General features: G+C 41.2%; 3 protein-coding genes across 3 annotated transcripts; 2 read left to right on the top strand and 1 right to left on the bottom strand.

The window, feature by feature from the left end:
* Positions 1-947: 947 nt before the first annotated feature.
* On the top strand, positions 948-2,913 carry LOC109628382 (uncharacterized). Its single transcript, XM_069539934.1, has 6 exons — positions 948-1,110; positions 1,275-1,413; positions 1,580-1,745; positions 1,844-1,917; positions 2,376-2,606; positions 2,728-2,913. Exons 1-6 carry the CDS (start codon positions 1,070-1,072, stop codon positions 2,770-2,772), a joined length of 696 nt encoding a protein of 231 aa, XP_069396035.1. The 5' UTR covers positions 948-1,069; the 3' UTR covers positions 2,773-2,913.
* Positions 2,914-6,941: 4,028 nt separating this feature from the next.
* slc25a1a (solute carrier family 25 member 1a) lies at positions 6,942-10,365 on the top strand. Its single transcript, XM_020085426.2, has 9 exons — positions 6,942-7,322; positions 7,862-7,969; positions 8,065-8,164; positions 8,702-8,840; positions 8,927-9,011; positions 9,125-9,229; positions 9,361-9,476; positions 9,547-9,620; positions 9,707-10,365. Exons 1-9 carry the CDS (start codon positions 7,079-7,081, stop codon positions 9,819-9,821), a joined length of 1,086 nt encoding a protein of 361 aa, XP_019940985.1. The 5' UTR covers positions 6,942-7,078; the 3' UTR covers positions 9,822-10,365.
* Positions 10,366-12,029: 1,664 nt separating this feature from the next.
* nle1 (notchless homolog 1 (Drosophila)) lies at positions 12,030-17,761 on the bottom strand. The gene is made up of 13 exons (XM_069539979.1): positions 17,655-17,761; positions 16,586-16,748; positions 15,696-15,916; positions 15,457-15,536; positions 15,276-15,352; positions 15,092-15,189; positions 14,552-14,744; positions 14,288-14,423; positions 14,153-14,199; positions 13,862-14,064; positions 13,547-13,706; positions 13,391-13,461; positions 12,030-13,288 (listed from the first exon to the last, which is right to left on the bottom strand). Exons 2-13 carry the CDS (start codon positions 16,721-16,723, stop codon positions 13,276-13,278), a joined length of 1,437 nt encoding a protein of 478 aa, XP_069396080.1. The 5' UTR covers positions 16,724-16,748; positions 17,655-17,761; the 3' UTR covers positions 12,030-13,275.
* Positions 17,762-18,499: the final 738 nt, after the last annotated feature.

Genomic DNA, 18,499 nt, shown 5'->3' with positions numbered 1-18,499 from the left:
ACAATATTTGCCTCTGGAATGTAGACATACTCTTAAGTGTAAATACCTAAAACTGTGTTGAGTAAATGTACTTCTGATTATTGATCTATTGCAACATTTGCAACAGTACACTGTTGATTTGATACACTATGTTCATATTTTACAATAAACCAGCAACTGCAACTTGAATATTTTTCTCTACCCATGAGGATATGTTTGTTTGTTAGTTTGCAGGATTACACAAAAACTACAGAGCCTGTTTCCATAAAATTAGGTGAAAAGTGGGGAATGACCAAGGGAAGAACCTGTAACTTTTTTCCATTGCCGGATGATTTCCCAGAGAATCATTTATGAATCTGTTTAGGGGACTGACATTTATAAGTGTGTGCAGTTTGTTGCAGATCCAAATAAAAATCTAGATCTAGTGAATTCAATATATCTGTTGAGCATTGGCAGAGGTATATGATTTAATGAGAGACATTGTAGTGTCAGATAAGTCTGCAGTGACATGTTTATGTCCAAAGATATATTTAGTCGATATGTGAGACAGCCCATGAGGTGGAACTAGGGGACATTTAAAAATGTTGCTGAAATAAAGACCAGCGATCATCCATTATCCAAACAGTTGCTAACTTGTAACATAGCTCTCAGGAAAATTGCTTAATTAATTGAATTAGAAGCTACATTTTCGAATGTATGATTTATTTTTATTTTACGTTATAGTCCTACAAATAGAGTAGTCATACTACAGGGTGGAGATGCTATATAATACAAACTGAGCTGAATTTACAGTTTTGTTTTCAGTGTTGGTCTCAGCAGGCTTGTTTGTGTTAAAGCTGACTCCACCACAGAGTCACCAGAGCCCTCACCTGATTACTCTTTACAGAAACCTGCTTGTGAGCTATTCAGACACATCAATTATTGAAAGCCTGGAGTTTCCGTTTCACACACGACGAGGGAGGGGGAGAGGCAGACAGACAGAGGGGAGGACACACATGGGGGCTGAGTAAGAGAGGGAAAACTCCAAGAACAGTGGGTTTGAGAGGAAATAACACAACAGGCACCCTGGGAGGGAAACATATGAGCGGGGATGGAGGGAGAGAGGGAGGACTGGGGAGAAAGTACGGAAAGGTAAGGCAAGAAGAGTGTGATTGTTTATGACTAATCAGGTGCCCTCCTTGAGTGTAACAGTAGAGGCTGAGCGGGTGCAATCAGCTGAAGATTGATTGGCTGATAACCTTCTCGTCAGGCAGTTAGGAGGGCATGTTTTTTAATTCTTCTCTCTCGAACCTCAGTGGGACGACTTCTACCCAGGTTGACAAACTGACGCAAGGCTGCAGCGAGGAAGGAGACAGGCCCCAAAACCTCCAGGAGCCGACGGGAGACGACAGGGTCGACAGTGAAGCCTGCGATGGACTGGTTGACCCCGCGCAGGTCAGGTTTGGCAAACAAAAAAAGAATATTTTACCACAACACCTGTAATTATATATACTTTATATTTTAAAGGTACCTTTATTTGAACACAAAGGCAACAGTCTTCATGGGGAAATGGGCACTAATTTTTACTCAAGATTCAGCCTCAGTATTCTATGATTGATAGGAGGTTGGGGAGGATCTACGTATCAGTGACACAGACGACCTGCCACAGGAGAGTCTGACACCCACAAACACACAGAACAATGCTGACGGCCTCCCATCACCCCCCCTGCCATCAGACGAGGAGGTGACCCCCCCTTTAGTGTCATCTCATCACTCCAACAAACACAGTAAGCGCAGACATGCTGAGGCGAGGGTAGTTTTAACTGTGTGTGTGACACTGAATGCTGCTGTAGTACCTTTTTTTTTACAGTTTGTCTCCTCACAGATCGTTCCTCCGTGCCCTGCTGGTATTGCATGAGGTCTCTCGACTCAGATTATCGTCCTGAAACTCCGGAACAGGTTTCCACATTTCTGACTAAATACATAATTTCACAGAGACAAAGTGCAGAGTGCTGGCACATCGAAAGGATGCACTTTTTTTTCTTTTGCACTTTCTTTAACAGACATTTTTTGCATTAGAACATGGAGTAATTGTTTTCAAGGTCAAAAGTCAAACACTTTTCCAAACAATTCACTACAGTTCATTAATAATTTAAATTAGTCATTAAAGAGAAAACTGACTCCGACAAGTCAGAGCACTGAGTATGAAGGCATGAATTCATGATGATATTGAGAAAGTTCTTAAAGTCAGTTCTCTGAGGACAACTTATAGTGATGAATTTAAGAATTTTTCCTGATATTTCCCTTCCAAATTCGGTTTTACCTGAATGTGTGGCTTAAAATATTCTTTATAATTCTATGTTGGAGCAGCTCTTCCCTTTATGGTGACACAACTCGCCCCTGTGGGTACATTGCAGGAGGACTCGGTTCCTTCGTCACCACTGCTCTCTAGTGGCCAGAAAGTGAGCTACCAGACAGACCCTCGCCCTCACTTTGGTGTGGCTTGGTCATCCCACTCCACATGTCGCCCTCTGTGGGGCAGTGAGGGACCCTGCTGGGGGCAACGACACCAGGACGCACCCAACCAGATGCACACGTGTCCTCACTGTCATCTGGGCTTGCCCCCTGACACCCTGCGTTGGCATGAGGTTGTAAAAACACACCAACATAAAAAGAAACAAACAAGCTCAGTCTCTGCCAAACATACCACAGATTGTGTTACTGTGTTTAACTTGAGGGCCTCTGACTGTTTTCTCTCTCTGTGCACAGGCTAAGTGTCTGCTGTATGACGGGCTGAGGAACTCAAACAAATAAACAGAGTCATCGTCAGAGAGTAACACTGACTGCACTTAATAAAAATAACAGGCCTGTCCACTCTCTGTGTTAATGCATTGAGGACTTTGCACTGAAATGTTAAACATCTGTTTCTGCTGGTGAGCAACTGTCTGTTTACTCAAAGCCATGTTCATTCCTTATTTCATGGTGAGTTCATGTTTAATATGTGTTCATACAAATAAACTGCATGTGTACCAGAAAGTTATGGGATGAATACACTATATTCTGAAGCCGAGTGTATGCTTGTATGATGTTTAGAGGGTGAAATAAGGATCTGAAAACTACTGGGCATATGTTGGGGAAAAGAAATTATGAAACATTGAAACATAATTTTTGAAAGGGGAAATCTCTGTTTTAAAAATGCAGCGTAACTTGAAGTCCTAATTCAGACTAGTCTTTCAGAGCTGGTCTTACTTTTCAAACATTTGGACACACAGTTGCGAGTCCTTTGATTTTTGTCAGCATTATCACGATCTAATACTGGTGGTCTGAAAAAAGTTCAGAAAAGGTCTCTGCCTGATTTTTGCTTAGCCTATACCCTACTGAAGAGCAGTCCAATCACATCTTGTATCTTGGGATTGACAGACTCCTCCACCAATAACTGGAGTGAACAAGAAGCTCGGCTGTCTGCGGTTCAGAGCAAAACAACTTTAGACGTGAGTCATGTCTCACATTTCAGATGTTACTCGTTGCTATAAATGGTTTCACAGTCACAGTACAACCTGTTTTTATTATGCAACCTCGGCTTGTGACAGTAACAATCAATTTTAACTGGATCCGCAACCGTATTTTAGTTCAGATTTTTTTTACTTGATTGTTAACTGTCCACAAATTTGTTCATCCATATATTAAATACTTTTATAAATGTTTCCAGTGTCGTAGATTGTTTAAGTTACAGTGTTTGTGTGTTATGAAAGACATCACAACGTAGAAAAGTGTCATGTTTACTAATTGTCATTTGGAGCTGGAGCCAATTTACACCCGTAACTATTTGAGAGTCATTTGAGCATGAAAATAAAACCAAATTGTTCCCTTCACACTGTTAAATTAAGTATAAAGAGTTCCTGGTTCCACCCCATTGTCTGGATCTGTAAAAGAATTTAATGAGGTCTTTCTTGGCCCATGTCCCATCCTTCCACAGAGTTTCATGGGAATCCATCTGGTAGATTTTGCCCAACCGCCGACAAACCACCCAACCAACAAACAAACAAACCAATGGTGAGGGGGGAAACACAAAAACTCCTGGGAAGAGGAAATAAAACTAAAAAAACCAACAGCAGAAACTAATATTGCTAGCTGGAGATAATACATCTATTGGTCAAAAGATTGTGACTAAATGGGTTTAGAAAAGTTGTGTTGAAAGATGGGGCATTGTGAATATCTGCCAGGAGAGACTTCCAGAGGGTGGGGGTGTGCCACACTGAATTCCCTGTCACCAAAGGTCCTTAGGCTGATGAAAAGACCTGTGTCCAAGCACCATTGGTTTCTGGACTGAGTATAAGGCTGAAGGAGGTCTTGGGGACCAGAGCAAGGGATTTATAGGTGAGGAGGAGGATTTTGTAAACGATGTGGGACTTGAGTGGAAGTCACTGAAGAGACAGAATAACTATTCTCTGCTCAGGACAATTGACTTTATATAAAGATTGACGACGTGACAGCTCCCCCAAAGTAAAGCAAAGCATCTAAATCGCCCCCCATTTTGGCTGGCTGCAGTATACGTAATAAACCCCTCCTCCTCCATAGTTCTTATCACACTAATGTTTGTTCGTGATTATTTTGGTCTTAATGAGTTATTTGATGGAATAAAGAAATGTCATGATTAACAGCTGAGACAGACTCGCTATTGGCTAAGTATGTGCCTTGGCGGGACCTCGATACCGCAGGTCCAGAGACATGGAGTCATGGGCTTTTTTGGAAATCAGAGAAGTAGAGAGGCTGCTGCAAACAAGTCAAGGAAATGACTGGCAGAGGAAGTGAAGGAAATATTGTCAGAACAAGCACTGGAGCTTGTAGAAGAGATGGTAAGTTCAAACAAATAAAACAATTAAAGGTACAGTGTGTACAATTTTGTTGTATCTAGTGTTGAAATTGTATGTCGCAGCTGAACACCTCTCAACTCACCCTCCCCTTCCAAACATGAAAAGAACCTGTGGTGAACTTGACCTATCATAAAAACTCAAAAGATGTTTAGTTTGTCCAATCTGGACTAATGTAAAAAAAAAAAGGCGGCCTCCATAGAGCGGACCCCCTCGATGAAAATATAAAGTATTTACATATAAAGGGCCTTTTCTGGGATAAAGAAAACTACAATTCATATTAGATGAAACAAACTAATGAAAATATCATGATTTCTGCCAATAGATCCCTTTCACCTAAATCTTACTCACTGAACCTTTAAAGCATGAAATCAGTTTGTTTTACAAATTAATTGACTTGATGATCGACAACTGATCATTTTAGTTTGTTGAGTTTTGGCTGACTCACTGACTCTGACTGTTTTTCTCAGGGGCTTGGGGTTCTGGGTATGAGTGCGAGTGAAAACACTGACCTAGTTTCATTGTAAAGGGTGATGGGGAGGCACTGTGTGTGTGTGTGTGTGTGTGTGTGTGTGTGTGTGTGTGTGTGTGTGTGTGTGTGTGTGTGTGTTCGAGCACGCTCTGGCATAGGGAGAGCACTATTTAAAGGAGCAGAGATTAAGAGGCAAGAGCAATAAACTAAACTGATCGCACGGCTCATGACACATGATCATGAAGCTAAGTCTTTTTTATGTCTCAATCTTATACCTTTTATAGCTTCCACATTATAATTAATATAGGCTATTGTAACTGTTATATTTCATGCCTTTTATTTTATGTCTACATAGATGCACAAAATACATAATAAATACTCCTGCATACTAAATGTATGTGTATAAGATACGATAAAATAAAACAAATATAAACATGAGGGAATAGAAAAGAATAACAATTCCATGTAAACAGTATTTAAAGGTCCAGTGTGTAAGATTTAGGTGAAGGGATCTATTGGCAGAAATTTAATGCAGAATAATCCTCATGATGTTTTCACTAGTTCGTTTCATCTAAATTGTATGAATTGTAGTTTTCTTTAGCCCAGAAAAGCTACTTTATATTTAAATACTTTATATTTACTTCAAGGGAGTCCTCTCTACGGAGGCCACCATGTTTTTTACATTAGTCCAGACTGGACAAACTAAACACCTTTTGAGATCTTATGACAATTAAAGGCTACCACAGTTTCTTCTTCATGTTTGGAAGGAGAGAGTGAGGTGAGGGGTGTTCAGCTGCAACATGCAATTTCAACACTAGATATCACAAAATTCTACACACTGTACCTTTAAATAGTGTGAACAAGCTTGCAGATATAAGATATTGAAATTTCAGACAGCTAGACAAATATATACATATATTTCTGCATGGTAGCACATGTACCCTACCATGTACGTAGATATAAATATCTTCATGGACCATGTACATCTAGATATAGGCTAGTATGTCTGAAATTTCAATATCTCACAAGTATGTCAGTAGACATATGTTCATGTAGTTAAAAATGTCCGACTGAAATTTCAATGTCTTATATGTATGAATGTGTACACATATCTATGTCTGAAAATTCAATATAATAATATAAACCCTTTCCACACTCGTGTGTATATACACATATAATGATACATATATATACATATATATTTAAGTATTATAATCTTTACACTGAAGTATGCACGTTACAAATTTTACTTAGTGATGCCTATTTTTGACTCTTGCTGCTGTAATATTGCAAATCTCCCCATTGTAGGACTAACAAAGGATTATCTCACCTTATCTTCATTGACTACTCTAGCACATTTAGAGAACATACATCTGATCGCTTCAAATTGTATCATTTCAATATTTGCTAAATGCATAAATGATATAAGATTTGTGAATATAAGTGGTCAGAGCAGCAGAGGGATTGTAGTGGTCGTCAACAGGATCACACCTCTAGTCAGACTGGAAATGAGTCTTGACACATCAGTGCATCAGCATCCTGCAGCCTATTGGTGGCCAGAAGTCATGCATGGTCACATGACGTGACTAATGACAGTATGGCAGCGTGGTGAGCCAATGGCCCGGCCCATCACCTGACCACTCTTTGAATATTGATGCTGCCTCTGCCGCCACGATCGGTCCGCCCTCCTCCCTGTGTTGTTATTGTGTGACATTGTCTGACTGGGACCTTCGCCCCAGTGCAGGATCTTCTGGAACCAGCCTCTGTGCGACCAGACATGTCGTCGCTACTGAAGCCGTTCGCGGTGTGCGAGGGGCCGTGCGAGAGCAGCGGTGGTGTCCGGAGAGGATGCCCGAGTCCGGCTCCGCATCAGCAGCCTCCATTCCAGCGTCTGAGCGCCGCGGCGGGGCTGGGCGGCTCTCTGCCGGCCCACCAGAGCTCGTACGCGGCCAGGAGGAACCTGGCGGCGGCCGCGGTCGGAGGGGGGAAAATGACGCATCCCGGGAAAGCTATTCTTGCAGGTTGATATTGCGACGCAAAGATTCAGCATGCAGGTCCCCCCCCACCCCTTTCATCATAGTCGCCTATCGCTTTCAGCAAAGCGCAGCCTAATCTCAAATCGCCCATTAAGGTTATCCATGCAGAACTGGGTCAAAACGCGCAGGGCCAGCAGTGATGCTACAGCAGTTGCATGATGTAGTTGTGTTACTCTTCTGTATTTATTTATCATCATACTCACATTGTCTTCCTTATTTAATATATATAAAGATGCTGAAAGTTTTAATGCTGTGTTTTGAATAGAGGCAGGTACATTCAGTAACCCCGGCTATTTTGCTGTATAATCACATCAGCATTTATTTAAGGCAAAGATCCAACACACCAGCACTGATTCAACATTAGCATCACTCTGCATTTAATCCATCATTTAATCTTTTTTTACATTTACTGAAACGGAGATTCTGGTTTCTCCTGATCTCAGAACATGCACAAACAATCCTGCAGTTAGTCAACAAAGATTGACATGCAGTTCTCTTCTCTCCCCTTTCTCGCCCTCACCCAGGTGGCATCGCAGGAGGGATCGAGATCTGCATCACCTTCCCTACTGAGTATGTCAAGACCCAGCTGCAGCTAGACGAGAGAGCCAACCCGCCGCGATACCGAGGCATTGGTAGGTCACTGGGACATGTATGACTGACTGCTGGGTTGTGTGCTCATCCCCTGCTGGGTTACTCACTCCTGGACGCCGTGTGTGTGTGTCTCCAGGCGACTGTGTGAAGTTGACAGTGCAGGATCACGGACTCCGAGGGTTGTATAGAGGACTCAGCTCGCTGCTCTATGGATCAATACCCAAATCTGCTGTGAGGTAAAGATGCACACGACACACAGCACGTAATTTACCGGATTATGTGTAAAAACACTGCAGCTGCAGTAGTAAAGCACATTTGGCTCTTACATTCTTTAAGAGTCACATATCGTCAAGGTTGTAATCTTTTAATTACTTAAACAGTTGACTTGTGTCAAAGCGCCGACTCAGCATTTCTCAGTACTTAAAGTTAAAGCCAGCCAAATGTAAAGGGCTGCAACTGATTAGTCCTGTTAAAATCTATTTATTGTATTTTTTGTGCAAGTCTTGAATAACTGTTCGGTCTGTAAAAAGTTACAAAACCTTAAGAGGTCAAGATGATCTAATCTCTAGAGTTCACAGGGCCTTTGCTTTCCAGGCTTCTCATCTCTGGAACTCCCTGCTTGAAGATCTTAGTTACTCAGTATCTTCTTCGTCTCGTCTTGATAGCACCATTGAGTCAGTTGTTTGGAACCAGGCATTTATCAATTCCATCAAACAAATGTCCACCCATTGTTTTTTTCCCGTGAATGTGTCACCTCCCCCTCTTTCTCTCAGGTTTGGCACATTTGAGATGCTCAGCAACCCGATGCGAGATGCCACAGGTCGGCTGGATAACACGCGGAGCCTCTTGTGTGGGTTGGGAGCAGGGATAGCAGAGGCCATCGTGGTGGTCTGTCCGATGGAGACACTCAAGGTCGGTGGACTTTGAAAAAAAAAAACTCTCCAGTGTCTTTTTAATCAACATTGACGTGACTTAAATGGTTTTCTGTTTTGGTCCAGGTTAAGATGATCCACGACCAGTGTTCCCTCAGACCTCGTTACAGAGGCTTCTTCCATGGCGTCAGTGAGATTATTAGAGAACAGGGTAAAGAGAGCAGTGAATCTAAAATAATTACAAGTACAAACTCCAGATTTGACTAGAAATTTGTCTGTGAATGTTTAGTGCTCCATAGTGAAACCGAATCTGTTTGACTGTAGGTGTGCGGGGGACGTATCAAGGACTGACAGCGACAGTGCTGAAACAAGGGAGCAATCAGGCCATTCGTTTCTATGTGATGAATGCACTACGAAATTGGTACAAAGGTGAGAAAGACTGCAAAACTAAATCCAATGTCTCTCTCTTTCTTCTTAAATGATCCAAATCCTCTCATTGAAAAATTCCTACTATCCTCTTTTCACTTCCATGAATCCAACTCCTGGATTTGGCCTCAAAGGGGATGATCCCAGACGAGACATGCACCCGATTGTCACAGCGATGTTTGGCGCAACAGCTGGAGCTGCTAGTGTTTTTGGAAATACACCTCTGGATGTGGTGAAGACTAGGATGCAGGTAGGAAGTCCATCCACTGATGAGTCTACTGTCACCAGGTTTGCCTTATTTAAGACGCTTATTTTTTTAGGGTTTGGAGGCTCACCGCTACAAAAACACAGTGGACTGTGCCTTCCAGATCTTGAAGCACGAAGGACCACAAGCGTGAGTAACCCTGATCCATGGTTTGAATTGTTTCAGTTTTCACTGTTTCAGATGAACCCTCACATCTCACCTTGTCCTTCCTGCAGATTCTACAAAGGGACAGTCCCCAGGCTTGGCCGTGTGTGCTTGGACGTGGCCATAGTGTTTGTCATCTACGAGGAGGTGGTCAAACTACTCAACAACATGTGGAAGACCCAGTAGACCGACCGCTCGGTGGCAGAGGTCCAGAGGGAAGCACGGAGCAGTGCATCATGCTACGCACAACTGAACACCTCTACTCCAGTTCATACTAGCTCCCTGCATTCGCCCAGAGCAGATGACACTTCATCTTGAGCAGCTTCCACTCATAAATTCTTTTGCAGGACCTATCTACAAACGGTGAAAACAAAGGGAGAATGTCTAGTTGCAGGATAAACAGCTCAGTTTTGCATTTCTCCTCCTCTCTAGTGGTCAGATTTGGGAATAAAGAGGGATCCCTTTGTTTTGAAGGAAACAGGAAAGGAAAAGAAGGTAATGAAGTAGGTGATGTGTTATTCTCTGCACCTGACCAAATTGTAGACTCAATTTCTTGAGTCAGATTACAAAAAACATAACTCAGTATTTAGAGAAGCAGCACAAAATTACTTGAGTAGATTTCAAGAGGCATTATGTTTTTCTATTGTTTAAGCTTTCTATGACTGTTGTTACTGTACATGTTGTAGAGTGACCACTTTGTACTGAAACCATAAATGTGTCTTCTGATTCACTAAGTACTTACTACTTAATACTGAGGGAAGAACTGGGATGCTACTGGACACAAAACGAGCCTGGTGCAGAAATTTAAAATGTCTGTGCAGTACTTCAACACGTCTTGGTGTTGTAATCGCTTACTTGACTGTGATTGTGACATCGTTGTACTTAAGTACTCACAGTATTTTTGTCGCTGTGTCTTAGTGATGAAGTGTAGATACTGCTTATTTTATGGCTGCGGCTGACAAACAAGAGTATGGCTGAATGAAACTTGATGTTGCATCTGTCCTGTTACACACTGACAGTGACTCACAGGCTTGCTGACACTACACCAACTGGTCTGGAGTCAGTAACTCTAAGTTTAGACCAGACATGACTAACTCAACATTAAAGCATACTGTTGGGAAGCAAAAATAATATGTAGCAAAATATTGGTAGAAGTTTATGAACTCATTTCCCACTTCCTTGAAAAAAATACTAAATTGTCAACATCGATTAAGTTACAGAAGTATTCAGTAGGTACTTGTGATCTCTACAAATGAATTCAACAGCTTTATTTGGGAATATATGACCATTAATGTTATATTCAGATTCAAGATTTACGTCACTTGAGTATCCTTTGTTTTTTATGTCAAGCTAAAATAAGTATTTTGTACGTCAACTGATGAAATTGTTCATTAGTATCATTGAATGCACTCATTCTTGTCTAACATAGTGTTTACATGCATTGAACCTCAACAGGGGAAAAAGTAGGCGTGTCAGAGGCTTGATAGCAAAGCAAGTATTTTAGTGAGGCTTTTCCTTGACCTAGTTGCATTACACAGCCTCGCATTGAAGCCTTTTACTGCTCTTTGCCAAACTACTTCTGTAGAATCTAAAATATCTCGCTGCCACTTTGGTTTTACTAACCAAAGCACATTTTTTTACTGTGTTACCAACTTTGTGCTTCTGCTTTACTGCTTTGTATAACCAGGTTAACACCGTGTGGACCTCTTTATACAGTATATTCATATTGTGTAATCATTGACATTTCAGAGGAGCCTGTCAAGCATATTGAATGATTTGAGTTGAAAGGAAATAAACATGTTGGTAAGACATCAATAAAAAATATTGTTAAAAAAACATCAGTGCTCAGTTTGATTTAGGTCATCAGATGTGGAGACCTCTGAAGAAATATTTAGAAATAATGTGGTTTCATTGGTCTCAATATACTTAATAGAAATGATTTGAGCAAAGGTAACTGTACTGTGAGTTTGTGTGTTTGTGTTTATATGGAATTTTGGGTGAGTTCTGCCTTCAGGAATGTAGAAAGTGTCTTCGAAAGGTAAAAGTGATACTAAACATAAATCAGCCAACAACTATTTACTACATAAAGATATAGAGTAGTGGCGTGCTGAGGTGCATGTGCCCGTCAGTGCATGTGTATCCCTCTCTATGAAAGTGCTGGGCCCCACCACCCCCCATGTTTATAATGCGCATACTTTCCTCCCCAAACAAATCAATTTTTCCCCTCGACTTACGTCTGTAACTTTATTCTGTTGTGATTCTGGTTGTGTGTTAAGACAATTAATTTGTTACCTTCACCGAGCAGGTTGTGTTTTTTGCCTGTTGGTTTGTTTGGTGCTTGGTTGGAACAACTACTAAACTACCGAACAAATACATGGGTCAAGAAAGAATCCATTCAATTTTGGCATGGATCCGGACAAAGGGCAGGATCCAGGATTTTTATTTCACCTTCTTTAACATTGTGAGATAGTGAGTTTTTTTGTGACATTTTCACAGATTTTCTTGGGAGAAATTCATGGCTCTTGATGAAAAATAAAAAACTGGCATATTTAGGGAACCGATATTTTTGAGTGTTTGCAATTTGGGGATTTGAAGGGGACTGTTGGGACTTGGGTGAAAATACATGTATGTGCCCTACTAGAGTGCATGTCTAGTTTTGGTCTGATATGCTTGTGCAACATCTAGGAGCTGTAAAAACAAAACAAAAAAATCATGTTTATAACCTTTCCAATAAGCATTGAAAAGTTTGTTTTCAATGATGCTGATTTATAAAATGCTGTTATTTATTGTCTTATAGGTTGTTTTTTTTTTACATAGAATCAGTTATTCAAATTAACTGGAAGTGACGTAAATGCTGTGATTTAAATTTATTGGTGTTAAATTTTCACAAAGGAAGTTGATACAGATCATAAAACATCTTGTAGCTGGAATGGTGTACCTGGTTTTTCCTCACTGATGAGAATCGCATGGTTCAGAGTTGGTGACACTTGGCTTTGCTACACAGGCAGAAAATACAGCGGGTTGCGGCTTTGCTGACCGCGGGACTGAGGAGATTAAAGGCTGATAGAACACGGCGAGCTCCGTCGGCATTAACATCACAGAGAAAGGTATTAGCACTCCCACCTGTCCCCTTCAGGATATAGGTCATTTAGTGAAGCTTAAGGTGAAAGAGGGGACGAACATGCTGTTGAGAAATATGTTTCCTAATGTGCTGGTGAAATGTATTCATTTTTAAATACAAGTCCTTGTTTGTGGTTTCTGTATATTCAGTAAGTACATGAACAGTATGTACATGGATACAAAACCCTTTCATAGCGCAAATCTGAGATGCCAATACTGAAATCCTCACAGTACAGCTTCTATTTGAAATGGTCTATGGATGGTTGTTGTGATGAAAAGAACGTCTCCCATTTTTCAGTTCCATTGAGCTGAACACCTTTACACTCATCAGTATTCCCATGACGTCTGCATCGTGACCAGAGTAGAGTTCCTTGACACAATGCCACATTTGACAGACAGTGTAATAAAGCCAAATGGGGGATTAGGAACAGTCTAGTCACCCTTGCTCCAGCTGTCGGGTTTCTTGACATTAGAAGATGTGAATCCTCAGCCAACGTCAGTCAGGAGAACAGAGGTCTGGCTATCTTCTCCATCTGGGAACACACACAAAAGATTGCCACGGTGTTAGGTCAGAGGAAACACTGATATTTAACAGTTGACTAAACAGATAAAACGGTTTTTGGCATTTCACTTACATTCGGAGACATTTGTCTTTCCCGCCACTGGCCACTCTTTGTCCATCAGGACTCCAGTCCACTGCATAAACCTAGAGATACAACAAACATTGGTATTAGAGGGGAAAAATCCAATTAATATACAACTGTCATGAATCCTGTGACATCTTTCCTCACCTCATCAGCGTGGCCAGGCAGGTCCATGTTAAGCTTTCCAGTCTTAACATCCCAAACTTTTAGAGTGCTGTCACTGCTGCCACTGACCAGCAACCTGCTGTCTGCGGACCACGCCACTTGATACACAGATGCCACATGGCCACGCAGGGACATCAAGTACCTGCAGGTAGATAGACAAATAGGCAGGGGCATTATAAAGTAATAGAAACACTATTAGGCTTACAGCCCCATCCTCTGGACAACAGCAGTATTACACACAGATTATTTATGACACCTCTTAAAATGCCAGATGTTGCGGTTGAGAGAATGTCTTACTTTCCAGTGCGTCCGTCCCATATTTTAATAGATTTATCGAATGAGGCAGAGGCGAGGAGCCTGGTATCCGGGGAGAAGAGGACCTCGTTGACCAGAGCGCTGTGGCCGGTCATCCTGGCGAGAGGTTTCTTCTCTTCTGCAGGGTTCCACATGAACAGGGTGAAATCATCCGAGCCAGACACCAAACGCTCTGAGGCGGAACCCTGCAGCAGAGGAGCAGGAGTAAGGGCACTGATATAAAGTGGAGACAGACATTTACACATCAATACTTCACAACAGAGAATAACTTACTCTAACTTTACTATATCTCTGCAAGGCCTTCTCCTTCAGCTCTTCCACTGGGGGAAAAATACTTGTTACATGAAAAGAATCCTCCAAAGAAACATGTTTTAACATCAGTTCACACTTTAAACTCTAAGGCCTTACGTGATCCTCTGAGGTCTTGTGGGTTCACGGTGGCAGTTGCAGGTTCAAAAGCACCAGTGCGCAGAACATAGTCTGTGCTGAGAGCTAGTGTGTTCACCCAGTGGGCATGACCCTGCAGAGTCCTGCACTGGACACCCTGTATCCACAGACACACATTACACACATTAAGACTTGCTTTGCCACACAGATGTCTCCTCACTCTTATTCAGCTCATTATTTGTGCGATTTTCTCAGCCACACATACACGCATGCACACACACTTACGTCTTTGGCTCTCCAGACTTTGATCGTTCTGTCCTGAGAAGAAGTATACAGAAGTCCATCTCCTCCCCACTTCACACAGGTGACTGACTGAGTGTGTCCAGTCAGGATCTTCTCACAGCGTCCCAACACGGTGTCCCAGATTCGTAATGAGCCGTCCTTCGAGCTACTGGCTAAGTAACGACACTCTGCGTTACTGAAAGAGAAAGGGATATACTGATCAGAGAAACAATAAATCAGGACAGAACGATTAAAACTGCAGGGTCAGCTGAGAGAGAGAAACGCAGATACACACACACACACTGATCTTATCAGTTATCTTCCAATTGTATTTTATTAAATAAAGTCTGAATGATATTTTCTTACTTGAGCAAAAAAAAAATCTTGGTAAGCCATGCCAATGAGACAGTGAAACTGAGGAATATAAATTGAATCTTTTTTATAATTTACATGTCAAAATGTTTTCAGTGAAAACAGCCCACTAACCCTACAATAAGAGGAGGCAGTTTACATATGTGAGAAAGTGATGACTTGCGTACTTACAGATGGAGAGGCTCCCAGCAGAGCCAGGTGATCCACTTGGTGTGTCCTGTCAAAGTCTTCCCAATCTGTGCACCTGTCACTGGATCCCAAAGACAGATCTGCAGAAACACAGAACCACAAAAAAATAAATGCATGTTCGTGTGACACATTTAACAGAGATCAGACGTGTGTGTTGGAAGTATACCTGACTGTTCTTGCACCCTGAAGCCAGTTTCTTGCCATCAGGTGACCAGGCAATGCTGAGCACCCAGTGAGTGTGTCCTTTAATAAAGCAGAATAAAGCTCAATCTTTTCTAAATACACTGATTTATCATTTGTATCTTTAAAACATTGCAGATCATGCTGCCCCACAGAGGAGACTATACCTCTGGCAGTGTGATGAGGCGTCTCAGTTGTCAAGTCCCAAAAGCGCACTGTGGTATCACCTGAACCACTAGCCAGATATCTAAAACAAACAAGGACAACTTAATTACCAACATATCTGAGCCTATGAGATGTGTTTCCCTCTAAATGCTGTTATATCAAAAGAGGCACAAAGATAAATCTACAGAACAAAATATCATGAAAACAGGCAAACAAATTTGCTAAGATAAGAGTTACTCACTTGCCAGTGGGGCTGAAAGCAGTTGAGATGACTGCTTCTGTGTGTCCCTGTAGTGTGCTGGTACAGCGGGACACAGCTCTGACCCTGAACACAGCCTGGGGCTGGTACACAACTGGCAGGACCTGCTCTGTCTCGACGCCAAGAGCCTTCACACAAGACCCCAGGTTGGACACCACCTCGGCCTCTCCTCGCACAAAAAATGCCAGAGGTACTGGCTCGTCCTACAGAAGATTTCATTAAAAAAGTTAGTTAAGAGGGGTTAAACAGAACCCAGTCTTTTTATAGTATATCTAAACGGTTTTAATTTCAGGAAGAATGAAATCTACATTAGCTAATGCAATATTATTAGTGGAATTAGGACTTATCATGGGAAGAGTGAGAACTGTGTTAAAGACTACTACAGTGATTAACATATGAGCCTGTATAATATAACTAGGTAGGAGAGGAAATGTAGAAGGCCAGATTTCAAACGATAAGCTCAAATATTTTGAAGGACGCCTCCCACCCAGCTTAACATCTTTAATTCTCCTTCTTTTAAGACAAGAACAATCAGATTCCAGAATAGTACATATCCCAAAACTGTCTAACTCCTGAACACCTGGATACAGGACTGAGATTTATTTATTTTAACTTATCGTAACACTACTTTTATAATTTCTTACTTAATCCCTTTTAAGAGCTTGGGTATTATTCATGTCTTTCATACTTACATATGATGTATTTTGAGCATGTGTATTATTTCTTGTCATTTTTGGGTGAGCTCAAAAATCCATATTTCAATCAACTTTATTGATATGGCAATAAAATAATGAAACCTGAAAGACAGGCAGGCTTTCATGTGAAGATCACACCTTAAATCCTGTTGAAGTTACATAAAACCGTGTGGTTACCTTCTGTAGCAGAGCATTGCAGACCAGCTGTAGTTTGTCTGGGGTGATGTCTAGAGAAACATCGAAAGGTGAACCCAGAATCTCCCCTTCCTCATTCTGAAACTGGATCAGCATCCGCTCCACGTCCTCAGTCGACATCCTCGGTTTGGTTTGTATACAAGCCTAACAAAAAGAGATTTATAAAATCAGATGTGGATGATGGTGGCATCTGATTGTGCTGGTGGATCCTGATCGTGGACTATGATTACAACAAGACTGTTTGATATACAATATGCTAACTCAGATACTCGACCATTACTAACAATAACTCCTCAATACATTTACTTTCCATTATGTTACAAACTTTTTATTCTAATCAATCAATGCTTTGGTAGTTTTTCCCTTACCCTTGTTAGAGGTTTAGGGCAGAAGATGTCACACCCTACCAGACAGTGAATATGAGCTATACAAATAAAATTGTATTGATTGGTTGATTATATAGCTGGAGGCATAAACACGTGATATGTTATGTTTATTTACAGTTTGTAAATAAAGTGAAGTCTCTTGTGGTGTTTGGGAAACATCTAAATGATTCACCAGCAGTCTCTCTACACAGACAGATAAAGTGGACAGACCATGTTTTAAATGTTAAGGCTCGTGGATGGTAAATCCCTTTAAGTCCCAAACCTTAACGTTGTGCTTAATTCAATAAAAACAGAATTTGAAGTGAATACAGCTCACTACAGGATATGGGGTTTTCCTGGTTGTCCTGAAGGCAACACTACAGCTAGCTAAACTAGCTGACAGTGTGTTAGTTAGCTCATTAAAGTACGGTGTAAGTATCGGCACACAATAGATGTGTAACATTGTTATCACTACAATCTGGACCAACTCGACCCACATGAAATGAACTCACGAGCTGTTTACTTTTAGCTAGCCCACCCAACAATGCTAACCACTAGCGTGCTGCTGGCTAGCATTTCGGACACGTTTTAGCAGCGACCACATGACACTACGATAACTGTCACCTGTTTACACAACTGTTTGCAGGTTTATAAGATATAAGGTTAGCTAATAATTCAAACTTTACCTTCAGAGATGTAGCGACGTGCTAAAGCTCCCCACGTGTGAAGCACCAAAGAGCCTTTAAGTGTCAGATGCTCTGGAGGCTCATGTAGTCAAGTGAGGGGACGGATTCTCGCAATGGATTGTGGGAGAGCGGACTCGGTAGAGGTTGTTGATGGTTTGCCTCTTTGCGCATCTTTACTCTTTGTAATGTTTCGGTAACCTTTTCTGCGCGATATTTCTACGTCATGTTTCAGGCAAGTGCGCAAGTACGAAGAATAAGGACGCGTCATAGAGGATGCGGCCTGGAGTTAAGTCTGCTCCTCTGCAGTGAGCGCGAGAGAAGTTTAAATTGATCAGATCTTTCCTAAGAAGATAGAGATCAACTCCAGCTGCTCCTTTTGTCACAGTCCAGATAAAACGGTCTCACATTTGACCTGGAACTGTCCTCAAACAGAAAACTATGGGTCAGATTATAATAACACAAGAACATTGAGATGAAAGACTATATTGAGAGAGAGGACTGTACTTTCTTTTATAATTTCTTGGTTTATAAATCTGTTTTAGTGCCCCGTCATCTCCCTATGACCTTTTTGAGACATGACATGTCCCTAGACTTTGTGTTTTCTATCCTTTGTTATGAATTTTATGTGATGATATGTTGCATGTATTTGATTCTGTCTTTGAATTTAATGATTAAAAAAAACTTTAAATCTTTTTTCTATCCTCATAGCTAGATAAATATTAATATGTATATATGATTCTGTGTGTTTTGAAAAAGCAATAAAAGTCTTCACTTGATTGAACACATGTAGGCCCTTTTTTTTTTACAAGAAATATCAAATATAACAATGTCTTTTTTCCTAACTA

This window comes from Paralichthys olivaceus, chromosome 15 (assembly GCF_024713975.1).
Source record: "Paralichthys olivaceus isolate ysfri-2021 chromosome 15, ASM2471397v2, whole genome shotgun sequence".
Lineage (NCBI taxonomy): Eukaryota > Metazoa > Chordata > Actinopteri > Pleuronectiformes > Paralichthyidae > Paralichthys > Paralichthys olivaceus.
Note: the sequence above shows the minus strand (reverse complement) of the source record. Positions and strands in the feature narration are given on the sequence as shown.

Coding starts and splice junctions, on each gene's coding strand:
- LOC109628382 (XM_069539934.1), top strand. CDS start 1,070: ATGGAGGGAGAGAGGGAGGACTGGGGAGAAAGTACGGAAAG. Junction 1,746..1,843: donor TCATCACTCCAACAAACACA/GTAAGCGCAGAC, acceptor GTCTCCTCACAG/ATCGTTCCTCCGTGCCCTGC. Junction 1,918..2,375: donor GTCCTGAAACTCCGGAACAG/GTTTCCACATTT, acceptor GGTACATTGCAG/GAGGACTCGGTTCCTTCGTC.
- slc25a1a (XM_020085426.2), top strand. CDS start 7,079: ATGTCGTCGCTACTGAAGCCGTTCGCGGTGTGCGAGGGGCCGTGCGAG. Junction 8,165..8,701: donor ATACCCAAATCTGCTGTGAG/GTAAAGATGCAC, acceptor TCTTTCTCTCAG/GTTTGGCACATTTGAGATGC. Junction 9,012..9,124: donor TGAGATTATTAGAGAACAGG/GTAAAGAGAGCA, acceptor GTTTGACTGTAG/GTGTGCGGGGGACGTATCAA.
- nle1 (XM_069539979.1), bottom strand. CDS start 16,723: ATGTCGACTGAGGACGTGGAGCGGATGCTGATCCAGTTTCAGAATGAG. Junction 15,190..15,275: donor CAGGGTGCAAGAACAGTCAG/GTATACTTCCAA, acceptor GTGTTTCTGCAG/ATCTGTCTTTGGGATCCAGT. Junction 14,200..14,287: donor ACAAGACCTCAGAGGATCAC/GTAAGGCCTTAG, acceptor TTTTTCCCCCAG/TGGAAGAGCTGAAGGAGAAG.